General features: G+C 40.8%; 1 protein-coding gene across 5 annotated transcripts in view; it reads left to right on the top strand.

Annotated features, from left to right (window-relative positions):
- Positions 1–26,912, top strand: part of lzts3a (leucine zipper, putative tumor suppressor family member 3a) — a 237,262-nt gene that overhangs the window by 194,128 nt on the left and 16,222 nt on the right. For all 5 annotated transcript variants that reach the window (XM_073042186.1, XM_073042182.1, XM_073042184.1 and 2 more), the window contains one exon: positions 9,427–10,263. In XM_073042186.1, the coding sequence (XP_072898287.1) occupies positions 9,427–10,263 (837 nt within the window). The remainder of the gene's footprint in view (positions 1–9,426; positions 10,264–26,912) is intronic.

Below are 26,912 nucleotides of genomic sequence, written 5' to 3'. Positions count from 1 at the left end.
TGTTTGGTGATAAACAGTGTGGTGTGCAAGACAGCCACAGACCAAAGGGGTTCATGGAGCAAGATGGAGGCCTGAACTTCATTAATGTGCCTACTCGATGTTGTTCCTGGTCTGGACAGTCTTCAACCCACAATAGATAGCGAAGACACTTGGAGGGGAGGGGAGTGCAAGACGGGACTTATTTTGTGCACTGACCAAATGAACAGACACTTTTTGTGCCACTATAAAGCTTAAAAAACTGAAATTTAAAAACTGTCCCCCCCCCAACCCCGATTTCCCCAGCTTGATCTCAGATTGATTCTGAGTTCCTGTTGCTTCTGGGATCTCACTCAGGCAAAGATTTCCCACAACTCTGCCACCTCAGTAGTGCAGGTGTGGCAGAAGTTGTTAGCAAATGTCAACCCTCATTCGACCACATCATGTCTTGGCCCGAGACATCAACTCTTTATTCATTTCCATAGACGCTGTCTGTTTCATTTGTGTTACTCTGGATTTCCAGCATTTGCAGAATTTCTTGTGCTTAGGAAATGCTGAGGTTCCAGTAAGGTCACCGTGAGATTTTGGCAGAGTAAGATCCCACAAATACTAATGCAGTGAATTTGATTTCTGCTTTAGTGGCTATGAATTAGGGATAAGTGTTGGCCTGAACTTTTTCATTAGGTTCTTTCAAGAGCTGATGAAGTCTCAGATTGTTAGATCCAGAAAATAATTGTGACTGTATAACACTCACTTCAGACTGTGCCAAAGTAGCAGCCTTAATTTTGTACCTGGAGTGACACAAGTCATTCCTGCCCGTTTCCTATCCTGACGGAATATGAGGTGTCACTCCTCCAAACTGAAAGTGGCCTTGTTATGACAGTAGAGGCGGCCATGGACTGGCATGCCGGACTGGGAATGGGCCGCTTGCTCATGTGCGCCACCCAGTGGAGGTTTCAATGAGTGGACCTGGATGGAGTTTACCACATGAAGCACTCCTTAATCGTCAGTACAATGCTGAAAGAAAGAGTTTTGGGCCTCTAATTTAAGAAAGGATGAGCTGATATTGGAGAGGGTTCAGAAGAGGTTCTTGAGAATGATTCCTGGAATGGAAGGCTTATCATATGACAAGTATTTATGGCTCTGAGCGTCTACTTAATTCAATTCAAGCTTAATTGCCATTCCACCATTCATGACTACAGCCAAACGAGACGGTGTTACAGCAGGGTGGAGGTGCTAAAAAACATTACCAGTAGTCGAACAGAAGTAAAAGTGTCCGGATGCCCCACCCGACCCAGCGACACTGCGGCTGGATGCCCAGTGTCCTCGCACCTATAAGTGAACAAACACATAGAAAATGTGAAATGCAGTGATGTGGAATATGTATGTCTAGAACCACCAGCCCACCGATGTCATCTGTTGACCTGCCCCTCTGCCCACTAGGTGACACTGCCGCTTTGAGGCCCGGTCCTCGCAAATACAAGTATAGATAGAATATTAGTAAAAGCACAACCGGGCCGCTTAGTCCAACTGAAATCTTCAGTCGGCTACAGCTGCACTGTGCTGTCCTGGTAGAGCGAGGCGGCTTGGACTCCTCCCCTCTGCAGCTTGAGGCCGATTCCACTGAGTGAGCCGCCAAAAAAAATTGGGGTTGACTGTAAAGCCCGCCCACAGAGAAAACTGATAGGTCTACTTAGCACAAAGGGAGACCAATCAGGATGCTCCCTCTCCCTCTCAAAAAAATCGATTTCCGGAATATTGTATAGAATTTTCAGGCGTCAGGGAGTGGCTATCAATATGCGGGAGACTCCCGGAACTTTTGGGAGAGGTGGGATGTCTGCTACAATTCCTCACCATCTGCCCTGCTCTCATCTAATAAATCAGTAAATCGATCTTTTGGGGTACCAGATTACCAATTTCCAAAGGGCTCCTGCGATCAGAGGAAAAGCGACCATGACAGCCACTCGCTATTTGACTGCAAGCCTCCATCAACTCAGGCAGCAGTACATTGTGCAGCTCCTGAATATTCTTCACCGGCGAGCAGCTCTCTGATGGTATAGGCCTGCAGTACTTTAAATTCTTAATGTGAAGTAGGATCTTGCGATCATTAGAAGTGCATTTAAGTAGAACGGTAGCACCTTTTGTTGATCCCGCAGAAGCTGCTGCGACCAGTCATGCCACCATCTTGCTGGAATTCATGTTAGATTGTCATTCGACCATATATAAATACCCATGAATACAGCCAAACGAGACAGCGTTACTATAGAGTCAAGGTGCGAAACACTGTACTAACAGAGGAACTTCTTCAGCCAGAGGGTGGTGAATCTGTAGAGTTCATTGCCAGAGTCAGCTGTAGAAGTCAGATCATTGGGTGTATTTACGGCGGACGTTGATAGATTCTTGGATAAATCAGGGTGTGAAATGTTACAGGGAGAGGGCAGGAGAATGCGGTTGAGAGGGAAATGGATCTGCTGTGATGAAATGGCTGAGCAGACTTGATGGGCTGACTGGCCCAGTGCTGCTCCTCTGTCTTATGAGTGTGCAGTGGGGAGGACTGACACACATGTTTAAATAGCACAGATCAGCACGTAAATGAATGATTAGATTTTTGAAGCATGTTCCATTATAATCCTTCCATAACATACCTGATTTACTCAGCTCTGAATCAAAGTCCGAACCTTCTAGATATCTTCAAATTAAATCTTGGTTGATTGAAATTCAAATGGAGAGTGATGATCCCAAGCTCTATCTTAAATTCCTGTGTGGTTTCAGATGAAGTATGAGGCTCTATTCAAAATTTGCAATTCATAATACTTTCTGTGTTATCAAATGTCAAATATCAAATCAATGCGAGCAGTCTGTGTCCGAGGGGAAGTATGGTCTAAGCTGTTGTTGCTGACAATGGTTATTAATCACCAGCTATAGGAGGAGACAGGAGTCCTTTTAAGGCCCATTGAGTTATCTGTCCCTTACGACAAGGACTGGGTTCAGCAATCAATGCCCTCTACACTTCTTGGCAATTTCCATTCCTCATAGCCATCTAGGGAAACAGACTGTCACGTTCACTCCATCCACAACAAGCAGGATTTCCCAATGGCCAACCATTTCAATTCCACTACCCATTCCCAATAGGACATGTTAGTCCATGGTCTCCTCTAGTGTCATGATGAGGCCACACTCAGGCTGGAGGAGCAACACCTCATATTCTATCTGGCTAATCACCAAACCTGATGCTATCAATATTGATTTCTGTAACTTCCAGTAAATTCTCCCTCATTTCATTTCCTGTTCCCCACTCTGACTCCCCTCTTATCTCTTCTCTTCTCCCCACCTGCCCATCACCTTGCTCTGTTCCCCTTCTTTCTTTCCTTTCTCCCATGGTCCATTCTTGTCTCCTATCAGACTCCTTCTCTTCCACCTATCACCTCCCAGCTTCTCAGTTCATCTCTCCTCCCCCACCGTCTCTCTCACCTGCTTTCACCAATCACTTTCTGGCTTGCTTTTCTTCCCCTCTCCCCAATGCCACCTTCTCTGACTTCTTCCTCCTTACTTTCCAGACCCGATGAAGGGTCTCAGCCCAAAACGTTGACTGTTTAGTCCTCTCCATAGATGCTGCCACCTGATTTGCAGAGTCTTCCAGCATTTTGTGTGTGTTGCCCTGGATTTCCAGCATCGGCAGAATCAGAAAGACTGAACATAGTGCTCCACGTTAATCTTGGTGGTAGCACTTGCACATCAACGTGGTCTGGGTTTAAGCCAACTCCTGAAATATGATCTACAGTCTACAATGCTTGATGCCTACAGCATGCTTGTAACGTAACTAAAGTCCCATCCTATCCCGGATCCTGTCTGGTCAATCTGCTGCCACCTGGTAGGAGATACAGAATCATCATAGTAAGACTGAAAAAGAGCTTCTTCAGGAGGGCTGTGGTGCAACTGAATAATGCTACACCCTGGCTTGCCAGTGGCCTTTTGAGTGTTATGGACAATCAAAGTCACTTGTTGCATGTAAATATTTAAATTTAATTTAAGCCGTACTTCATGCATTGTATATATCAGTTTTGCACGGACTGGAGTAGCACTACAATCTCATTGACAATGAAGTTCTATTCTATTCTATAATCTGGAACGTGGCCTGGCACTTCAGTGCAGTGCTGAAGCAATGTCAAATGAGCTGATGAACTGAGGTCCTGTCCATCCTGAGAATGTTTAAATTCCCAAATTAATCTAGTGCCCTGAGCAGTGCTGCTCTTGCAGACAAGCAGATCATTGGTCATTATCTCGTCCCTGCCTGTGGGAGTTTGCTATGCTCAGACCTGTTGCCATGTTTCCACACTTTACCGCATCAACAGCACTTCTGAAGTGCAATGTCTCTGAAGCACTGTGTGGTGTCCCGGGGCTGCAGGCAGCACTGTGCAAATGCAGGTGGGATGACGAAGGAAAGCAGTTTGACAGTGAGCTTGGCAGATTGGAATGGAGAGGTGGAGCAGGTGAAGGATTAGGGACTTGTTAGGTAGTGCATCCTGGTTCCCTGCCTCTGGGTCCACTCTAACTGAGAACCACATCTTCTTCCTCCCATTGGGAACGTGGCCAGACTTGTATGGTCACCTTGAGCTGCTGTTCATTCGCCATTCTGAGCTGAGAAACAGAACAAGAACAAGCTCTTCTGCCCACTATATCTGGGTGATCCATGAAGCCAATTTAAACCAATCCCATCTGCCTGCACCTGGTCTATATCCCTCCATTGCCTGCCTACATAATTGTCTGTAAATGTTGTTTTCATATCTGCTTCCAAAATTTCCCTGTAAGCACATTCCAACACTTAACAGTTCTTCTGTAAAAGGAAATCAGTTAAACTTTAAATCCTTTAAACTTTACCCATCCTACTTTAAAGTTATGCCCGCTAGTATTAATTATTATTTCCAACCTGGTAAAAAGACTCTGGCTGTCTTTCCTATCTCTCACTCTCATAATTTTATTTACTTCAATCATATCTCCCCTTAGCCTCTGACACACCAGAGAAAACTATTCAAATGTGCCCAACCTCTTATAGCTAAGCTCTCTAATTCAGGCAACATATTGGTGAATATCTTGCACCTTCTCCCAAAGTCTTCACGTCCACCTTGTAAAGCACCAATGAAAACTACACACCATACCAAATTTTTATGTGTCTGTCGCATCATTTTCATGCTTTATCCTCAGTTACCTGAACTGATATAGGCTAATATTTTGTATACTTTTTTAACCATCCCATCTATCGTGTTTTTTAAAATATATTTTTTAATTAAATTTTTAAGAGAGTTACTTACAATGAATAGAATAATAGAGTAATGAAAATTAATATTAGCCCTCCCCCTCCCCTTAACCATTCCCCCCTTAACATCCCTGTCTAAAAAAAAGAAAAAAGAAAAAAAAGAAAGAAGAATTGCCTGGATATCAGAGGATCCCCACGTGCACCATGGAGTTCAAAATAACTTTAGTATCTATCTTTATTTTTTTCCCCAAATAACTAATAATTTTATCTTCAAAGGACCTATATATTTAATCCTATCTTTTGTAGATAAGGGTGCCAAATTTTCAAAAATATATCATATTCATTTCTTAAATTATAAGTAATTTTTTCAAGTGGAATGCAGCTATATATTTCATTATTCCAACGGTCCATAGTTAAGTATGAATCTGATTTCCAAGTAACTGCAATAGATTTTTTGGCTACTGCCAATGCAATTTTTATAAATTTTTTCTGATATTTATTCAATTTAGGTTTCGGTATTATCCCCTCAATATCACCTAATAAAAATAATGTTGGGCTATGTGGAAGTTGTATTCCAATAATTTGTTCCAGTAAAAGTCTTAGATTTATCCCAAAAGGTTGAATTTTAAAACAAGACCAAGTACAGTGTAAAAAAGTACCGATTTCTTGATTACATCAGAAACATTGGTCAGATAAATTTGGGTTTAATCTGTTTATTTTTTGTGGTGTAATATATAATTGATGTAAAAATTTTTATTGTACTAATCTAAGTCGGACATTTATTGTATTTGTCATACTATCAAGACATAGTCTTGACCAATTTTTTTCATCAATTTTAATATTCAAATCAGTTTCCCATTTTTGTCTTGACATGAATTCCTGGTTTGATTGTCTGTTTTTGAATCAAATTATACATACAAGATGTAAATTTTTTAATTTTTCCTTTTTGATTTAAAGTTTCTATTTCATTAGGTTTTGGCATTAACATTGTTGACCCAGTTTATCTCTTAAATAGGCCTTTAATTGAAAATAACAGAAAAGAGTGTTATTTGATATTTTATATTTATTCTTTAGTTGATCAAACGACATCAATATACCTCCTTCAAAACAGTCACCTATATATCTGATCCCTTTTTGAAACCAGTTATATAAAAGTTGATTATCCATTGGAAAAGGAATGTCTATTTTAATTTAGGGTTCTCTTTGCTAATAAAGATTTCTTTATCTTTTTATTAAAATCAATCAATTTTATTAAAATGTCAAGATTTTTGTGATTTTATGAAAAAACAGATCCAATTTTTTTTGGATACAAACTCATATTCAGTTGATAAATTTATATTATGGGAAGCGATGAAAGCATATTTGAGGGGTCAGATAATAAGTTATACTTCTAAAATTAAGAAGGAATATATGGTAGAAATAGATCAATTAGAAAAAGAGATTACAAAATTAGAAAAAGAATCCCAAAGATATATGACAGAAGAAAAACGAAGACAACTTGTTAATAAGAAGCTGCAATATAATACACTCCAGACATATAGAACAGAAAAAGTAATTATGAGAACTAAACAGAGATATTACGAATTAGGTGAAAGATCACACAAGATTCTTGCTTGGCAGTTGAAAACAGAGCAGGCTTCCAAAGCAATAAATGCAATTAGAACAAGTGCAAATAAAATTACTTATAAACTTTTAGAAATTAATGAAACTTTAAAAAAATTTTACTCCGAATTATATCAATCAGAATCACAAAATGAGGTTGCTGAGGTAGAATTTTTTTTATCACAAATAACTCTTCCAAAATTGAATTCGGAAGAACAGAAAGGATTAGATATGCCCTTTACATTAAAAGAGGTTGAAGAAGCTTTAGGATCACTTCAGAGTAATAAATCTCCAGGAGAAGATGGTTTTCCGCCTGAATTTTATAAAAAATTTAAAGATTTATTAATCCCTCCCTTTATGGAGTTAATATATCAAGCGGAAAGAACACATAAACTTCCACAATCTTTTTCGACAGCGATCCTAATAGTATTGCCAAAAAAAGATAGAGATCCTTTAAAACCAACATCATATAGGCCTTTGTTGAATACGGATTATAAAATAATAGCAAAAATTTTATCTAATAGATTATCTAAATATTTACCAAAATTAATACATATGGATCAAACAGGCTTTATTAAAAATAGACAATCGGCGGATAATGTAACTCGGTTACTTAGCATAATTCATCTGGCACAAGAGAGGGAGGAAATGAGTGTGGCTGTTGCCTTGGATGCAGAAAAAGCATTTGATAGATTGGAATGGGACTTTTTATTTAAGGTATTGGAAAAATATGGGTTAGGAAAATCTTTTATAAAATGGATTAAAACCTTAAATACTAGTCCCAAAGCTAAAGTAGTGACAAACGGTCAAATTTCAACATCATTCCAGTTAACAAGGTCAACTAGACAAGGCTGTCCATTATCACCTGCCCTATTTGTATTGGCCATAGAACCATTAGCTGAATTAATTAGAACGGATCTAGGTATCGTGGGCATCTATAGTGTTTTCAGTTTGAATATGGCCCTGAACCTGCCCAAGGTTCTTTCTGTTCATCAACGTTCCCGCTATTTACTGCATGTGTCTTACCCCTAGTAGACTTCGCCAGGATCCATCACATAACATTTGTCAGGATTAAACTCCATCTGCTCTGTTCAAATTTCTATCTGATCTGTATCATTGGACAACCTTCCTTTCTGACCGCAACGCCACCAACGTCTGTGTCTTTTTAGACTTGCTAGTCATACCTCCTATGTTTTGTGTCATCAGCTCTAAGCCTTCACAATATCCACATTCTGACACTGTAACTCCATCAGGCCTTAGCTGCCCATGGCAACTAACCTCTGGAATTCCCTCCTCAAATATCTTCAACTCTCTATTTGCTCTCTGTATGGTTCATTCTGGCACCTAACTCCATGACCAAGCTATTGTCCATTTGCCTCAGTATCTCCTTAAGTGGCTCTGTGCTTTTATTTTCTGTTTGAGAATGCTGTAGGATTGCCCTGGGCTGCTGTGTTATGTCAAAGTAGCAATATATAACTGCTGCTGATGTTTATCTGAAGGCAGGAGCTTATCAAGAAACTGTCGAGAACGTCTTCAAAAGGCAGCATTTGTCATTAACGACATACCCTCTTCTTATTGCTACCATCAGGGAAGAGGTACGGGAGCCTGAAGACACCCACTCAATGTTTTAGGATCAGCTTCTACCCCTCTGGCATCAGATTTCTGAATGGACAGTGAACCCATGAACACTACTTCACTTTCTCTCTTTTTGAACTAGTTACTTATTATTTATTATTCTTATGTTTCTTTTTTTATGTATTGCACTGTACTGTCAAAAAACAAATTTCATGATATTGTCAGTGATAATAAACCCAAACTGATTCTGCTTCAGATTTGGTCAACAACCTCTGGGATTTGGCATTCCAAACCTGTGGTCCACAGACCCCACGTTTAATGGTAGGGGCCATGGCATAAAAATGGTTGGGAACCACTGATTGAGAGTGATTCTGTTGGATGGACTCATCTGGTAAGTTTGAACTCTCAAAGTTCAACCTTCTGAGATAATTTACCAACGTATAGGTTTTAGAGTCACTGAGGATCCCTTTGGAGAGGGAAGAGAGATTCAGGAGGGTGTGTGTCTAGAGAGAGGTTGGCAAGCCGCTATTGGCTCATCTTTGACAACTGTCAACTGTCTGAAGGACACCGTTTCGATGGAAGTGCCAGATTGTCAGTGTTTCCCAATAGCACGAATTGTTTCTTTATTTTCCTTCACTGAGACAGCAGCATTAATCACGCAGATCACATGGCAGCAGTACAGTGGAAGTGGAACCAGTCAGGGCACATCAAGTTTGTGAATGCCAGACACTTTCCCCCATTGCTTGGTGCTTCCAGACCCTAAGTTTCTCGGGTCCACAGTTAGCCGTGCTCAAAGACCCTGCTCTACAGTGGAAGAAATTCCTAATGTGCGTATGGGTTAGAATGTTTGTTACCCCCAATTCTAGGGCAGCGCGAGAGTGTCACCATTATCACAGTCGCTTTACAGTGTCAGCAATCACTGATAAGTCTACCTTATCATACTAGGAGACTGTTCAATAGTCTTAATTAGACTTTATATGTTGTGAAGTAGTAACATGTTTATTTCTTTTCCCCCACAGACCAATGAGGCATTGATTAGGCCCTCAGCTTTCAAGCCTGTTGTTCCCAAAAACTTCCACTCCATGCAGAACCTCTGCCCGCCGCAAACCAATGGGATATCAGACAGCAGGAAAAGCCTTAATACTCATCCCAACAGCAGCAGCAGCCCTTCCGGGGGCAGAGTTGGAATAGACAAGGCAGGCCACAGCAGGACTATAAACCACACTGGAGGGATGTCGGATTCTGGCCGCAACTCGCTGACCAGCCTGCCGACGTATGGCTCAGGGTACAGCCAGCACATTGGCCCGATGAGCGCCTCCACCAGCCACATCAACCGTCTCGGAACGTCGTACGGGGAGAGGGGCGTGCTGGGGTACAATGGGATCTCAACCTCGGACAGCGGTCGCTCCTCCAGCAAAAGCGTGTCCTCCTTCAACAAGCTCAACCACGCACACGAGGCCCTCACCTACCACTCGCCGTCCAGCGACGACATCATTCAGGACCTTGAAGACCGGCTGTGGGAGAAGGAGCAGGAAGTCCTGCAGATGAGGCGGAGCCTCGACAAGAGCGAGGCGGCCATCGTGCAGGTCTTCGAGGAGAAGCAGAAGATGTGGGAGCGCGAGATGGATGACCTGAAGCAAAACTATGCAAACAAGTTGCAGCAGGTGTCGAAGAAGGCACAGCGATCGCAGCAAGCCCTGCAGCTTCAGATCTTCAAATTGCAACAGGAGAAGAAGAAGCTGCAGGAAGATGTCGGACAGCTCCTGCAGCAGCGGGAAGAGCTGGAGAAGAAATGCCTGACCTTTAAAAAAGAGCAGTCCGAGCTGCTGCCCAGACTTGAGGAGACCAAATGGGAGGTGAGGACTGGTTATTATTAATAACACATTGTGGTTCATGGACATCCATATTTCATACCATATTCTGTTACAACATAGAAGACAGCTATTTTTGCCCTCCAAAAAACTCTGGATAATTGCATTCCATTCTGGTTGCCCCCTTATAGAAAAGTTGTGGGAGGCTTTGGAGACAGTGGACAAACTAGGGTTGTTTTCTCTGGAGTGGTAGAAACTGAGGGAGGACCTGATGGAAGTTTATAAAATTATAAGATAGATAGATAGAGTAACCAGCTGCATCTTTTTTTTTCTCCCCTGGGATCAAAATGTCTTATGCAAGAAGGAGCAAATCATTTAAGGTGAGAAGGGGGTAAATCTTTTACACAGAGAGCGGTTGGTGTGTGGAATGCGTTGCCAGGTGTGGCAGTTGAGGCTGGTATAATAGAGATGTTTAAGAAGATCTTAGATAGGTGAATGAAGAGATACAGAGCACGTGCGGGCAAATGAGAATTTAATTCGGCATCAGTGGCTGAATCAGGTCAGCACGGGCCTGATCCTATGCTGTACAGTTTTATGTTCCAGTTTCTAAATCCACGAGCAATATCATTCCGCTGCTATTAGGTAACCTATTCTCTGCACATTCCCATCAACTTCACTAAAATTTTACCAGTCATTTACACGCTGGGGTAGTATACATTGACCAATTAACCTGCATGTCTTTGGGATGTGGAAGAAAATGGACGACCAGGGGAAATCCTGGCTGCCACAGTGAGCACATGCTAATTCCACACAGACTGTCCCGGAGGTCAGGCTTGACCCCTGATCTTTGATAATCGAAGGCAGCGGCTGAACCTACTGCCCCTCCGTGCTGCCTATTAAATGTTCGCCCACTCTGGAGATTGCCTTACTGATAAAGTAGGAAAGCAGTTTCAACTAGACCAGTGTTTCCCAACCTTTTTTAGCCCAATGTCCCCCCCCCACCCCAAAGCACTTTCATACTTGCCAGCGCCCCTCTTAGGCACAGTGTACTTTCATAATGTAAAAACATATGCTAACATGAGACAAATGATTTTGTTTTAAATTTTTATTTGTATGTAAACCTAGCTTGCACAGTACCTGTGCGCTGTACAGCAGCTTCAATATTAATGTGATGCTTGAGTTTGATGGTTTTTAGCAAGAGCTGAAATGTCTGGTTCACGTTGTGATAGCAAAAGCCTTACATTTCCACATGTAACAATGTCCAAATGGTTTCTGTTTTTTGTGAGTATGTGGATCAATGTTCTGAAGCCTCTTTCAACAAGGTAGAAGGATGGAAATGCAATGAAGATGAATAAGCTCTTCTCGGGCTTCCAGCCAGGTACAGCTATCGATTATGACCAACGATTCAATGACAGACTGCCATCTTCTTCAGTGATGATGCCCTGAGTTTAGGAGCCGAGAGGTAATGTTGCAGCTATATAAGACCCTGGTCAGATCCCAACTGTGTTCAGTTCTGGTCGCCTCACTACAGGAAGGATGTGGAAACCATAGAAAGGGTGCAGAGGAGATTTATAAGGATGTTGCCTGGATTGGGGAGCATGCCTTATGAGAAAAGGTTGAGTGAACTTGGCCTTTTCTCCTTGGAGCGATGGAGGATGAGAGAAGACCTGATAGAGGTGTATAAGATGATGAGAGGCATTGCTCATGTGGATAGTCAGAGGCTTTTTCCTAGGGCTGAAGTGGACACAGTTTTAAGGTGCTTGGAAGTAGGTACAGAGGAGATGTCAGGGGTAAGCTTTTTCTGCGGAGTGGTGAGTGTGTCCAATGGGCTGCCCGCGACGGTGGCAGAGGGAGATATGATAGGGTTTTTTTAAGAGACTCCTGGACAGGTACATGGAGCTCAGAAAAGTAGAGGGCTATGGGCAACCCTAGGTAATTTCTCAGGTAAGGACATGTTCAGCACAGCTTTGTGGGCCGAAGGGCTGGTATTGTGCTGTAAGTTTTCTTTGTTTTCTATGTTTTTTCTATGTACCAGTTTGGTTCTTCTCCAAAGACCAGGAAACCTTGTATGACAGTGCAGTTGCATAACGTGAAAGCCTAAATTTTTGAAAAGCATTTTTGCTTCTTCATCATTCGGAATTTCAATAATGTCTTCTTGCAAGCTCTCTTCTTGTTCTTCCATCTTGCAAAGAAATGGATTAATTGCCCAATCCGGAATTTCCAGATTTTTCAAATCCTTGAATCGATTCTGAAAATCCTCCTTCAGTGACTGCAGGTGTAAACAGTACTCTCTGTCTGTGAAAGAGAGTGCCATAATTTCCATGCAGGGAACTTGTAAGAACATTCTTTTCCCAGTGTTTTGCTTATATATTTCCAATTTTCTGATAAAAATGGACACTGCAATTTTTGCCTGGATTAAATTGAACATTCATTTTTGGAACGTTCATTTTGTCATACAGATTGGCTAGGTTTGCCACAACATGTAGAAGTTACATCTTGTTTACCAAGCTCTTGTCCAGTTTGAACAAAAATTCAACCACAGTGTCAAAAAGATTAAATAAATGTTTTAAACAGCAGCATTTTGACAGCCAACATAATTCAGTGTGAGAAAAGGAAGCGTTCAAACTCTTCATTGTTATCTTAGCATAACTGGCCAAATACTCTGCTATTTAATGGATGAGCTTTAATTTTGTTGCTAGCAGATATTTTAAGAGTCATGCTTGAAAAAAGTCACTAGCTGAGGTTTTTAACTGTGAGATGTTAACAATGAATTACACAATGGATTGCAAACAGACTTGGAATTTCTTTTTTCATAAATGTCACTAAACCGGCATGGCGACCTGTCATAGATAGTGCTCTATCTGTTACACAAGAAACCATGTTCCGAATTGGAATACTTTTATAGTCAGTATACATTTTGAGTTGTCATAGATTGATTTTCTGTTGATATTTGTTTTTAACTTTACACAAGAAGAGGATCTCTTCATAAACTTCTCCATTTTTGAAAAAACTATGCATGTGCCATTAGCAATGGCTCATTGTCTTGCAGTTGCCTCATCCAGTTGTATCCCAAATCCTGTTTTTTGTGGCTTTGTGCAGAACTGATACTCAGTGTTTTCACTCATATCTTCAATATGATGAACTACAGTGTTGTTACTCAGAGGAATTGATTTTAAAGTACTGGCATCCATTTTGAGAACAGTGGTGAGCACTTCTGATACATCAGGCATTGTCAATCTTTCACCAATTGTATGAGATCTTCCACACTTTATCAGTTTGGAAATTTTACAAGAAGCAATGAGGCTACAATCAAGGTCATTTTTAGCTTTCTTGGCAAATCTCTTGAGTGTGCAATGCTTTTGAACTACACCTCTCATCATCTGGAACTGAGTAATACCATTAGTTGCCCTTTCAGGTCAGGTCAAGTCAAGTCAAGTCACTTTTACTGTCATTTTGACCATAACTGCTGGTACAGTGCATAGTAAAAATGAGACAATGTTTTTCAGGACCATGGTGTTACATGACACAATACAAAAACTAGACTGAACTATGTAAAAAAAAACAACACAGAGAAAGCTACACTAGACTACAGATCTACACAGGACTGCATGAAGTGCACAAAAGTGTCTTTTACGGAAGTGTTCCTGCAGTCTTGCTGTTTTCATGGCTTCATTAGATGGTACAGTATTACAATTAAGACACATGGGACATTGCTGATCTGATGGGAACAGAATAAAACCACACCCAGGTATGTAACATTGTATTGACACCCTTTCTGTAGTTTCTGTTTCTTAGCAGGATTAGAATTCAAGGCTTCACTGCCTTCAGACTCGTAGAGATCACACACATTTATCCATCAATAACGGGGCTAAACGAAAATAAAAGATTAACCCAAACTGGGATAGCTTATCAGATGTTGGCAACGCAATGAGTTGACGTGGATGGAGTGATGGTAGTAGCATGCAAAGGAACAGTGAGGTGAAGATGAAGACAATCATAACAGTAAAAATGGCATTGGCAAGGATTCAGATTAAAATCTGAATGTTTGTCAGGATAGCGCTGGTGTTCAGCAAACTACCTTTATACTATTCCTGTTAGTGTGATTGACCAATCATGTGAGGTTTCATAATCCCCAAAGATGGCTCTTGACTGCACATATGAAACCGGGATTGCTTTGAACACCTCAAGAGGAATCCTCTGGGTTGGCAGCTTCACTGACTGGCTGTATTTCACTGTTTGGTTCTGGCCAGTGCTGTATCATTGTGTGACCTGTAGAGAAAGTTGAGAGAGTGTGCTTGACTTGCCAACTGTTAAATTGCATGAACTCGCTCCATGCCGCAAGTCGAGAAGAACTCTGACTATCCACATGATCGATGCTTTTCATCATCTTATACACCTCTATCAGGTCACCTCTCATCCTCCATTGCTCCAGGGTGAAAAGGTCAAGTTCATTCAACCTATTCTCATAAGGCATGCTCTCCAATCCAGGCAACATCCTTGTAAATCTCCTCTGCCCTCTCTCTATTGCATCCCTGTAATGAGGTGACCAAAACTGAACACAGTACTCCATGTGGGGTCTAACTAAGGTCTTTTATAGCTGTAACATTATCTCATGACTCTTGAACTCAGTCCCATGGTTGATGAAGGCTAACACACCATACGCCTTCTTAACAACACTGTCAACCTGTGCAGCAGCTTTGAGTGTTCAATGGACATGGACCCCAAGATGTCTCTGATCCTCCACACTGCCAAGAGTCTTACCATTAATATTATAGTCTGTCCTCAAATCTGACCTACCGAAATGAACCACTTCACACTTACCTGGGTTGAACTCTATCTGCCACTTCTCAACCCAATTCTGCATCTGATCAATGACCTGCTGTAATCTCTGACAACCCTCCAGACGATTCACAACACCCCCAAAATTTGTGCCATCAGCAAACTTACTAACCCAGCCTTTCACTTTTTCATTCAGGTCATTTATAAAAATCACTAAGAGGATGGGTTCCAGAACAGATCCTTGCAGAGCACCACTGGTCACCGACCTCCATGCAGAATATGAACCATCTACAACCACCCTTTGCCTTCTGTGGGCAAACTAATTCTGGATCCATAAAGCAAGGTCTCCTTGGATCCCATGCATCATTACTTTCTAAATGAGCCTTCCATGGGGAACCTTATCAAACACCTTACTGAAATCCATATACACTACATCCACTGCTCTACCTTCATCAATGTGTTTTGTTACATCCTCAAAGAATTCAATCAGGCTCGTAAGGCATGACCTGCCCTTGAGGAAACCGTGCTGACTAACCCTAATCAGATTATGTCTCTCCAAATGCTCATAAATCCTGCCTCTCCAGATCTTCTCCAACAACTTTTCCATCACTGAAGTAAGACTCAATGATCTATAATTTCCTGGGTTATCTCTACTCCCTTTCTTGAACAAGGGAACAATGTTTGTAAACTTCCAATCCTCTGGTACTTGTCCTGTCCCTATTGATGATGCAAAGATCATTGTTAGAGGCTCAGCAATCTCCTCCTTCACTTCTCACAGTATCCTGGGTTATATCTTGACTGGTCCCAGTGACTTGTCTAACTTAACACCTTTCAAAAACTCCAGCACATCCTCTTTCATAATGTCTGTACACTCAAGTTGTTCAGTCCTCTTTAAGTCATCCCCACAATTGCCAAAGTCCTTTTCACTGGTGAAAACTGAAGCAAAGTATTCATTAAGTGCCTTTGCTACCTTCTCTGGCTCCATGCACATGTTTCCACTCTCACTCCTGATTGGTCCTATTCTCACATGGCTCAACCTCTTGCTCTTCACATAAATGTAGAATGCCTTGGGGTTTTCCTTAATCCTGCTCACCAAGGCCTTCTCATGGCCACTTCTAGCTCTCCTAATTTAATTCTTGAGTTCTTTTCTGGCACCCTTGTAATTTTCAAGAGCTCTAACAGTAACTAGTTTGTTGAACCCTTTGTAAGCTTTTCTTTTCTTAACTAGATTTTCTACATCCTTTATACACCATGGTTCTTTTACCTTACCATCCTTTCCCTGCCTCAATGGAACAATATATGCAGAACACCATGCAAATGTTCCCTGAACATATGCCACATTTCTGCCGTGCATTTCCCTGAGAACATCTGTTCCCAATTCATGTTCCCAAGTTCCTGCTTAATCATATTTCCCCCTACCCCAATTAAATGTTTCCCAAATTTTCTGCTCCTATCCCTCTCCACCACTATGGTGAAGGAGATACAGTTGTGATCACTACCTCCAAGATGCTCTCTCAGCGAGAGATCTGACACATGACCAGGTTCGTTTCCCAATACCAGATCAAGTACAGCCTCTCCTCTAGATGGCTAATCTACAAATTGCATCAGGAAACTTTCCTGAACACACCTAACAAACTCCACCCCATCTAATCCCCTTGCTCTAAGGAGATGCCAGTCAATATTAGGACCTATCACAGCGACCCTATTATTATTGCACTGTTCCAGAATCTGCTTCCTTATCTGCTCCTCGATGTCTCTGTTACTACTGGGGTGGTCTCTGAAAACACCCAGTAGAGTTATTGACCCCTTCCTGTTCCTAACTTCCACCCACAATGACTCAGTAGACAATCCCTCCATGACTTCCTCCTTTTTGCAGCCATGGCACTATTCCTGATAGCAGTGCCATTCTGCCACCTCTTCTGCCTCCCTCTCTGTCCTTTTTGAAACATTTAAAGCCTGGCACACTCAGCAGCCATTCCTGCCCCTGAGTCATCCAAGTCTCTGTAATGTTCACCTGCCTTGCTCATGATTCTCCTTGCATTAAAAGAGACACATCTTAAACCAATGGCCTGAGTGCTTCTTTATTCTATCATCTGCCTGTCCTTCCTCATAAACTCCCTACAAGCTGTCACTACTTGTGTGCCAACCACCCCATCCTCTGGCTCTTCACTTCGGTTCGCACCCCCCCCTGCAAATCTAGTTTAAACCTTTCCCAGTAACCTCCCTCTCAGGATATTGGTTCCCCTCCTGTTCAGGTGCAACCCATCCCACTTGATAGGTCACCTCTTCCCCAGAAAAGGTTCCAATGATCCAAAAATTTGAAAACCTGCCCCCTGCACCCTCTCTTCAGCCACTCATTCATCTGTGCTATCTTCCTGTGCTGACCTTCACTAGCTCGTGGCACAGGGAATAACTTGGAGATGACCATCTTGGAGGTCCTGCTCTTCAGCCTCCTTCCTAACTCCCTAAACTTACTGTGCAGGACCTCTACCCCATTCCTGCCTATGTCATTGGTACCACCATGTACCACGACCGCTGGCTGCCCTTCAATAATATTCTGCAACTGCTTAGAGACATCCTAGACCTTAGCTCCTGGGAGGCAACACACTATCCTGGTGTCTCTTTTGCTGCCGCAGAATCTCCTCTCTGTCCCCCTAACTATTGAGTCCCTTTTGATTATTGCTCCACCCGACTTCACCCTTCCCTTCTGAGGCTCAGAGCTGACCACGGTGCTATTGGTCTGGCTGCTGCTGCCCAGATAGGTCATCCCCCTCAGCAGTATCCAAAGGGGTGTTCCTGTTACTGATGGGAATGGCCACAGGGGACCCTGCACTGTCTTCCTTCTCCCTTTCCCCCTCTCGATGCTCACCCATCTACTCCCTGAATTGGTTGGTAAGGTCAGATGAGATTGCTGAGTTTCGGATGAGTTACAGTGAGTGATAACCACTTACAGAGCTATGGTTCTTCCTGTGTTCCAGTGCCTCATCCTTTTTGTTGGAAGTGCCTGCGTACTAATGGTTGGTCAGGTCTCATGCCTCAAGTTAGGGTGCTCCCCCCCCCAAGAATCTTGAAAACTCCTGATGATTTCTATTTCCCCATATGCCCCCTGGGACGAGCAAGCTCTATTCATCCTGTTGAGGCTACGCTGGTTTCTTGTACAGCAGTCGAGTCCGCTCCAGTCTCCTACCCTGCCCCAATCTCCAACTCCAACTCTGCCCCAGTCTCTCACTCCAACCCTACCCCAGTCTCTCACTCCAACCCTACCCCATTCTCCCACTGCTACCCTGCCCCAGTCTCCCACTCCAACCCTACCCCAGTCTCCCACTCCAACCCTACCCCATTCCCCCACTCCTACCCTACCCCAGTCTCCCACTCCAACCCTACCCCATTCTCCCACTCCTACCCTACCCCATTCTCCCACTGCTACCCTACCCCATTCTCCCACTGCTACCCTACCCCATTCTCCCACTCCTACCCTACCCCATTCTCCCATTCCTACCCTACCCCATTCTCTCATTCCAACCCTACCCCATTCTCTCATTCCAACCCTACCCCAGTCTCTCACTCCAACCCTACCCCATTCTCCCACTGCTACCCTGCCCCAGTCTCCCACTCCAAACCTACCCCATTCTCCCACTGCTACCCTACCCCATTCTCCCACTCCAACCCTACCCCATTCTCCCACTGCTACCCTACCCCATTCTCCCACTGCTACCCTGCCCCAGTCTCCCACTCCTATTCTGCCCCAGTCTCCCACTTCTACCCTGACCCAGTTTTCCACTCTTACCCTCCTGCCCATCAGCTGCTGATCTTTCAGTTGCCCCTGACTGATTCAATGCAGGCAATGGGTTCCCAGCAAGTCACTGCAGTGACACTCAGGAGATTCTGTTAAGGGCTGAATGGCGGCTGATGCAGGTGTTGGGTTCAGGCAGGAGTCCTGGGCAGTTCCCTTTGAACCCCAGAACAGCAAGGTCGTGGCGGTGAGACTGACAAGATGCTGGAGGAACTCAGTAGGTCAGGCAGCATCTATGGATGTTACCAATACACATCAAATTTTGCAACTGTAACAACATCTGCTTGTCCTGCAATTCACATCAGTTTTTAACCTGTAAAAACTTAGGTTATCGTCACGGTTATAAGAGCAGTTGTTAGACTTCCCAGTGTTATAGGGAGAGAGAGCAAAATGTTAACCTCACACATAGTTAGTTCCAAGCTCCACCTTCCTTTCCAATCAGATTCCATCATCTGCTGTTCTTTGTCACCTCCACTGGCACCACACAGCCTCTGTCACTACTTCCCCTCTTTCCTCCTCTCTCTCTGCCAAGGCACCTGGATCCACCTATTGCTTGACAGTTCCTGTTGCACTTCTTTCTCCACAGCTCTCCCCTCCCCTCCCCCCGGCCCTCTACTCTTCCAGTCCAGCAGAAGGGTCTCAACCTCAAATGTTGTCCATCCATTTCCCTGCTCTGATGCCGCCTGACCTCCTGAGTTCCTCCATCTTCCTATTTGTTGCTCCAGCTGCATTCGGTCAAGGCCAGAATTGTAGCCGGAACTGAATTCTTGTAGCACAGAGCAAAGACACTTTATCACACCCACTCCTGAAGAAGGGTCTCAGCCCGAAATGTTGACTGTTTACTCGTTTCCATAGTTGCTGCCTAACCTGCTGAGTTGCTCTAGTATTTTGTTTGTATGTGCTTTGGATTTCCAGCGTCTAGAGATTTTCTCTTGTTTCTGGGTCATTGGGCAGCTGAGCTATAAAGTCCAGTGACCAGCTTCTCTATTGGTGCTCATTGCCTCCAGTTGCCATTGTTTTTTGTGCCTCTTGTGAGGAGATACCAATTGTTTATTCTGATGGTTTTAGCTATTGTTAAGGAGAGCTTTCCTCTCCTATGTGCTAGATGGTGCATATTTTGGCTAGATGTTAGCCCAGGGTTTCCTGCTCTGGGCTATTTCCCTGGTCTACAGATATAGGACCACTGACAAAACATTGTCTGGCTCATTCAATCTGCCACACACCACACTTGGTTCTTTATGACCATGTCCATGGGCATGGCCATCCTCAGAGTACCATGGAGTCCTACAGCACTGAAACAGATCCTGAGGGTCACCAAGTCTATATCTACCATTATACCTGCCTACACTTAATCCCATTTGGTCTGAAGCCTTTCATGCCTTGGTAAAGTATATTGGTGTCTACATACTTCTAAAGTGTTGTGTATTGGCCTGCAGCAGCTCTGTAGGCAGCATCTGCCAGACTCGACCACACTCTGTAAATGCTACTGAATCACAAAACAGCATGAGCTCCTGAGATTGGCAACAAGCACGTCAACTTGGGAGAAATATATATGAGCAATTTCATTCCCCTCCATTACCCTACCCTTGGACTATCCAGACTAGTTCAGGAAGCTTTCCAGTCTTGGTAATATGATGCATTAACACCTTCTGTAGGAGGTGATCTCCCTAGCTGCCCTGCCCCAACACAACGCTCACAACAGGTACAGGCTTTACACACAGTAATTCAGTAAATTAGCATCTAAGTAGTAGTGGGATCACTCAAGCCAAGTCTGATGTTTTTCTAAGAGACTGTCTGGTGGTAGGGGTGATTAGGATCCACATATTCTGGCCAGATCATGATTAGCGGCTTCCAGACCACAACTTGCTCCCTTCACTTCTTGCTGATTGCCACGGTTCTCAATCCATGATGTTAGGATGGATTCCCTTAGTGGAGAATTCCTGCCTCTGACTTTATTTAACGTGGGGAGGCTGAGGCACGGGCAACCACCACACGGTCCTTGACAGATCGGGGTCAGGGTCCAGTGGCATACATTCCAGTGCCAGCAAGACATGCCCACAATTTTCAGCAGAACAGGAGGTCAGCAGGAGACGCTCATGGAGTGAGCACTGTTTCAGATTCGCTCCATAACCTTTACTTTTTTTAATCTATGATCACCCTTATTTAACTTATTTTTACCTACACCAAAAGATTCTTGTTACTTTTTTGGACTTATCTTTAAGAGTTTATTGTGAATTTTTGAAGAAAGGAATACAGAAATGGCTCTTAGATCTAAAGGGCGAGAACACGGGAAGGATTTTAACGGTAACGGGAAGAAGAAGACGACTGATCCTAGGGCACTGAATTGACTTATGAAATGTTATTGGAGGTTTTAAATCAAAAATTTGAAGAACAATGACAAATTTTTAAACAAGATATAAAGGCTTTTCAAGATTATATGGATAAGACGGATTCAGTAGTTAACCAGCAGCAAGTTCTAATCGCAACTTTGCAAGAAGACGCTCGGAAGCGAGATTTGATCATTGAAAAATTGGAGCAGAACTTACTTTCAACGATTAAACAGGTGGAAACACTTAAAACCAAGAGTGTCGACTTTGAGAATCGGTCCAGAAGACAGAACCTACGCATACTTGGTCTCCCGGAAGGTATTGAACAAGGGGACCCCTCGAAGTACTTTGCTCAACTTTTAAAGGATGCGTTCCCTTCTGTATTCCCAGACAGTCCTCCGTTACTCGATCGCGCTCACAGAATTATGCGTCAATTACCAAGTGCTTCAGCTAAACCACCGGTTGTAATTGTCCGATTTCACTATGTGCATGTTAAAGAGCAACTTATTCATGTGGCTCGGCGTGTAGGGATGGTCAAATTTCAAGATCACAATTTTCGTTTAGTAGAAGACTTTAGTCCAGAAGTAATGAAGGCAAGGCTTCTTTTTAAACCTCTGACGTCTGAATGTTATGAGAAAAATCTAAAACCTGCGCTCTTATACCCAGCGAAGTTCAGAATATCGCCTCCGAATGCACCAAGGCGAGTTTTCCTTTCTACATCTGAAGCGAGAAGCTTTCTTGATGAGAACTTCCCTACTGCCACGGACACTCATTCCAAATAAATGAGTGATTTTGATCGTGCAAGATGGTTTTTATTTCCAAAACCAGAATTTGTTTCTGGCTATTGGTGTAGGTTTACTCTATATTTTATACTCTAGTTAAAGTTTTTTTTTCTCGACATGCTAATCTTTTTATTTTACTTACTTCAACCACTGTACTTTATCTTTGGTCATTATTATTAATCCTTCGAAGGTGAATTTTTTTTTACTAAGATGGCGGTTTCTTCTCTAAAATATTTTGGTTTTTTTTTATTTCGCCGTTTTATTTTCTCTTCTTCCTATAATGCATCTCTTATCATAGTTTAAATTTTTTTTTAGTTTGTTTGGGTTTTAACCCGATTTATAAGTTACTAGTGATTATGCTCCTTTTGTTTTTTTTTTACTACCAATTAAGTGGTTTGGTTTTTATATGGTGATTATTATTTCTTTAGAGTTTGGGTGGATCTTTTTTTTATCCTTTATGTACGGAGTTGTCTTCTGCTGATATGGGGGTAGATTTAGTTTCATCTTTTCTTTTTCCCAGCCTATCCCTTGCTGGGATAGTCTTGTTTTTTCCTCTTGGGTGGGGGGTGGGAGGTCTTTTTCTAATTCTTATGTTTCTTTTATTACTTTTTTTTAGTTTTTTCATTTGGGCTGATTTTAAACTACAAAAATGTCCGCGATGTCATCACTTCTGGGTCCTCCCCTTATTTTTGTTCCTCTTCCGGGTGCATGAGTTCATAAGTTGGTTAACCCTTTATATACCAAAGGGTTGATTTCAGAAATATGGCTCAGACCATTAATTTTGTCTCTTGGAATACTAATGGCTTAAACCATCCGATTAAACGGAAAAAGATTTTCAAATTATTCCAAAGACTTAATGCTCACATTATTTTTGCACAAGAAACTCATGTGAGGAAAGAGGACAATTATCATTTTTTTAGGTTTTGGAGGGGTCAACAGTATTATTCGAATTCGAATGCCAAAGTTAAGGGAGTTTCAATTTTTATTGACTCCTCTATTGCATTTGTCCAACATGATATCTTTTTGGATCTGAATGGTAGATTTTTGTTAATTACTGGCTTACTTTTTAACAAAAAGGTTGCTATGGTTAATGTTTATGCTCCAAATGTGGATTGTCCCGATTTTTTTAAGTCCTTATTTACTTCTCTACCTAATCTAAATGAATATAAGTTAATAATGGGTGGTGACTTTAATTGTTGTTTAAATCCTTTGATGGACAAATCTATATCTAATCAGACTTTACCTAATAAGTCGGCCACTTGTATTAACTCTTTTTTGACTGATAATGGAATTTTTGATATTTGGAGATTTCGGCATTCTAAGGACAAAGAGTTTTCATTTTTCTCACATGTTTATCATTCCTATTTGAGAATTGATTATTTTTTTTAGTGACTCTTGTTTTATTCCATCGGTAATTGGTTGTAATTATGATATTATAGGCACCTCTGACCATGCTCCATTAAAACTTTCTATTAAATTTACGGATACAGCTTCTAGTGCTAGACAATGGCGATTTGATTCTACCTTACTACAAGATCCGGATTTTATTAAATTTATGAAGGAACAGATCGATTTCTTCTTTTTAACTAATTCCACGGATGATATTTCTTGCGGAACACTTTGGGACACTTTTAAAGCGTATATACGTGGATGGATTATCTCCTACTCTGTTGGTCTGAGAAAACGCATCAAGAAGGAAACTCTTTTGTTGGTTGATAAAATTAAAGAGATTGACAAGAAATATTCGATTACTCCTAGTAAGGAGCTTTACAAACAAAGGGTTGAACTTCAAACGGAACATAGTTTATTACTTACATCTTCGATTGAAAATCAATTAATGAAAATCAGATCTGATTTTTATATACATAGTGATAAATCGGGTAAATTGTTAGCTAGTCAATTGAAGAATGCTTTGGTTAAACGTCAAATTACTAAGATCCGTCAGCAGAATGGGGATCTGACAGTTAACCATGATGAGATAAATAAATCATTTCAAGATTTTTATACCTCCCTGTATCATTCCGAATTCCCTCATGATCATAATACCATGTGTGCTTTTCTTGGGAAATTGAATTTTCCAAAATTATCATCAGATGATCTTTCAATATTAGAAACTCCTATTAGGGATGCAGAAATTAAAGGGGTTATTTCCTCTATGAATTCTGGGAAAGCACCAGGTCCAGATGGGTATACAGTAGAATTTTTAAAATGTTTTTCCGCTACTCTTTCTCCTTGGTTATGCAGGGTTTTTGAAGAAGCAATTAGATTGGGCAATTTGCTACAATCTTTTTGTAGAGCTTCCATTTCTTTAATATTGAAGAAAGATAAAGACCCTACTGACTGTGCATCCTATAGACCAATATCTTTATTGAATGTAGATTCCAAGATCTTTTCCAAGTTACTGGCATCCAACTGGAGAAGGTATTACCCCAAATTATTTCGGAAGATCAAACCGGTTTTATAAAAAATCGCTATTCTTATTTCAATGTTAGGAGATTATTGAATATTGTTTATACTCCTTCACATAGCACCTCAGAATGTGTCATTTCATTAGATGTGGAGAAAGCATTTGATAGAGTTGAATGGCCATACTTATTTAATGTGCTTGAGAAGTTTAATTTCAGTCCGACATTCATTTCCTGAATTAAACTGATATATCATACTCCAGTAGCCTCGGTGCTTACTAACAATCAAATATCTCCCTTTTTTCATTTATTTTGGGGTACTAGACAAGGTTGTCCTCTCAGTCCATTATTATTTGATATTGCTTTAGAACCCTTGGCAATTGCCCTCAGAGAATCACAGAACATTTTTTGGCATTAATTGTGGGACAGATATACAAAGTTATCATTATATGCAGATGATTTATTATTATTTATTTCTGATCCTGAGAAATCCATTCCTGCAGTTTTATCATTGTTGGCTCAATTTAGTGATTTTTCCGGGTATAAATTAAATCTTAATAAGAGTGAATTGTTTCCTTTAAATAGACAGGTTCCAATTTATGGAAATTTACCTTTTAAATTAGTTAATGACTCTTATTTATTTAGGGATTAAAATCACAAAAAACTATAAAGACTTATTTAAGGTTAATTTTTTACCCTTAATCGATCAGATTAAATGTTTGTTTACTAAGTGGTCACCAGTATCTTTATCTCTGATAGGTCGGATTAATGCTATTAAGATGGTTATTTTACCCAAGTTTTTATATATAGTTCAAGCGGTACCTATTTTTATTCTGAAATCTTTCTTTGCTAATGTTGATTCAAAAATTTCCTCATATATATGGCAGAATAAAAATCCTAGGTTAGGTAAAATGTATTTACAGAAGGCAAGGAAGGAGGGTGGATTGGCATTGCCTAATTTTAGATTTTATTATTGGGCAGTTAATATCAGATATTTGATATGTTGGTTAAAGGATTGGGATATATCTTTTAGCCCTCATTGGGTGAACCTGGAAATTAAATCTGTACAAGGATTTGCATTGGGTTCTATTTTAGGGACTTCTCTTCCCTTTGCTCTTTCTAAATTGCCGAAACGAATTGATAACCCGATAGTTAAACATACTTTACATATATGGTTTCAATTTCGGAAATTTTTTGGCTTGACTCAGTTTGTTTTAAATATTCCTATTGTATCCAATTGCTTTTTTTATCCTTCTATTATAGACCAAGCTTATTCAGCTTGGAAGACTAAAGGATAACTACGATTTTCCGATTTATTTTTGGATAATTGTTTATGTCTTTTGAGCAATTATCTAATAAATATAATTTGCCTAGATTTCATTTTTTTAGATATTTACAGATTAGGAATTTCTTAAATACTGTACTTCCTACTTTTCCAAATTTTGTGTCTTCAGGTATTTTGGAGAATTTGTTTGAACTAAATCCTTTTCAGAAAGGGCTAATATCAAAACTTTACAATATAATTACGAAGATACGTTCAGAGCCCTTTTATAAGACTAAAAATGATTGGGAAAGAGAACTTAACCTTACTATCCCTATTGAGAATTGGGATAAAATTCTTCAATTAGTTAATACATCATCTATATGTGCTAAACATTCATTAATACAGTTTAAAGTTGTGCACAGGGCTCATATGTCCAAGGATAAATTGGCTCGTTTTTATTCCTATATAAATCCTATTTGTGACAGATGTCATTCTGAGATAGTGTCTTTAACTCATATGTTCTGGTCGTGTCTGCTTTTGAAAAAATATTGGAAAGATATTTTTGATATTATTTCTGTGGTATTTACAACCTCATCCTATTACTGCAATTTTTGGTTTACCAATGATGGACTCACTCCATTTATCCTCTTCTGCTTGTCGAATGATTGTATTTCTTACATTAATGGCTAGAAGATCTATTTTGTTGAATTGGAAAGAAACTAATCCTCCTACCGTATTTCATTGGTTTTCTCAAACTATGTTATGTCTAAATTTAGAAAAAATTAGAAGTGTTGTATTTCATCTATTAAATTTGAAAAGATATGGAGACCATTTATTCAATATTTTCATATGATGTAATATGACCCTGTTCCAAGCCTATTTGTTTTTCCAGTTTCAATTTTATATATGTTGAGAGGATCGGAGTTGATGACACTGATGATTTTGTATTTTTGTGAGATATTATAAACAGCCCTTTTTTTCCATTTTTTCTTTTTCTCTTTTTTCTTTTTTTTGTTTTTTTTTCTTTATTAGTTATTAGATTATTAGATTAGTTTTCTTTTGCGTATTTTTTTTTCTTTTTCTTTTTTCTGTTTTTTTTTAATATATACTATGATATACCTAGGTTTGCCTTGTTTATTTGTATATTGTATCGTTCATGATTTGGGAATACTCATTTATACTGTAATCATTGCTTATGTATTCTTTCATGTTTAGTCAAAATGTGTATGTTTGTAATCCCATTATCTTTGTATTAATTTTATTTTGTTGATATTAATAACAATAATAAAAAGATTGAGAAAAAAAATTTCAGCAGAACAACATGCAGCCAATATACAGTAAGTA

Source organism: Hemitrygon akajei, chromosome 4, assembly GCF_048418815.1.
Source record: "Hemitrygon akajei chromosome 4, sHemAka1.3, whole genome shotgun sequence".
NCBI lineage: Eukaryota > Metazoa > Chordata > Chondrichthyes > Myliobatiformes > Dasyatidae > Hemitrygon > Hemitrygon akajei.
Note: the sequence above shows the minus strand (reverse complement) of the source record. Positions and strands in the feature narration are given on the sequence as shown.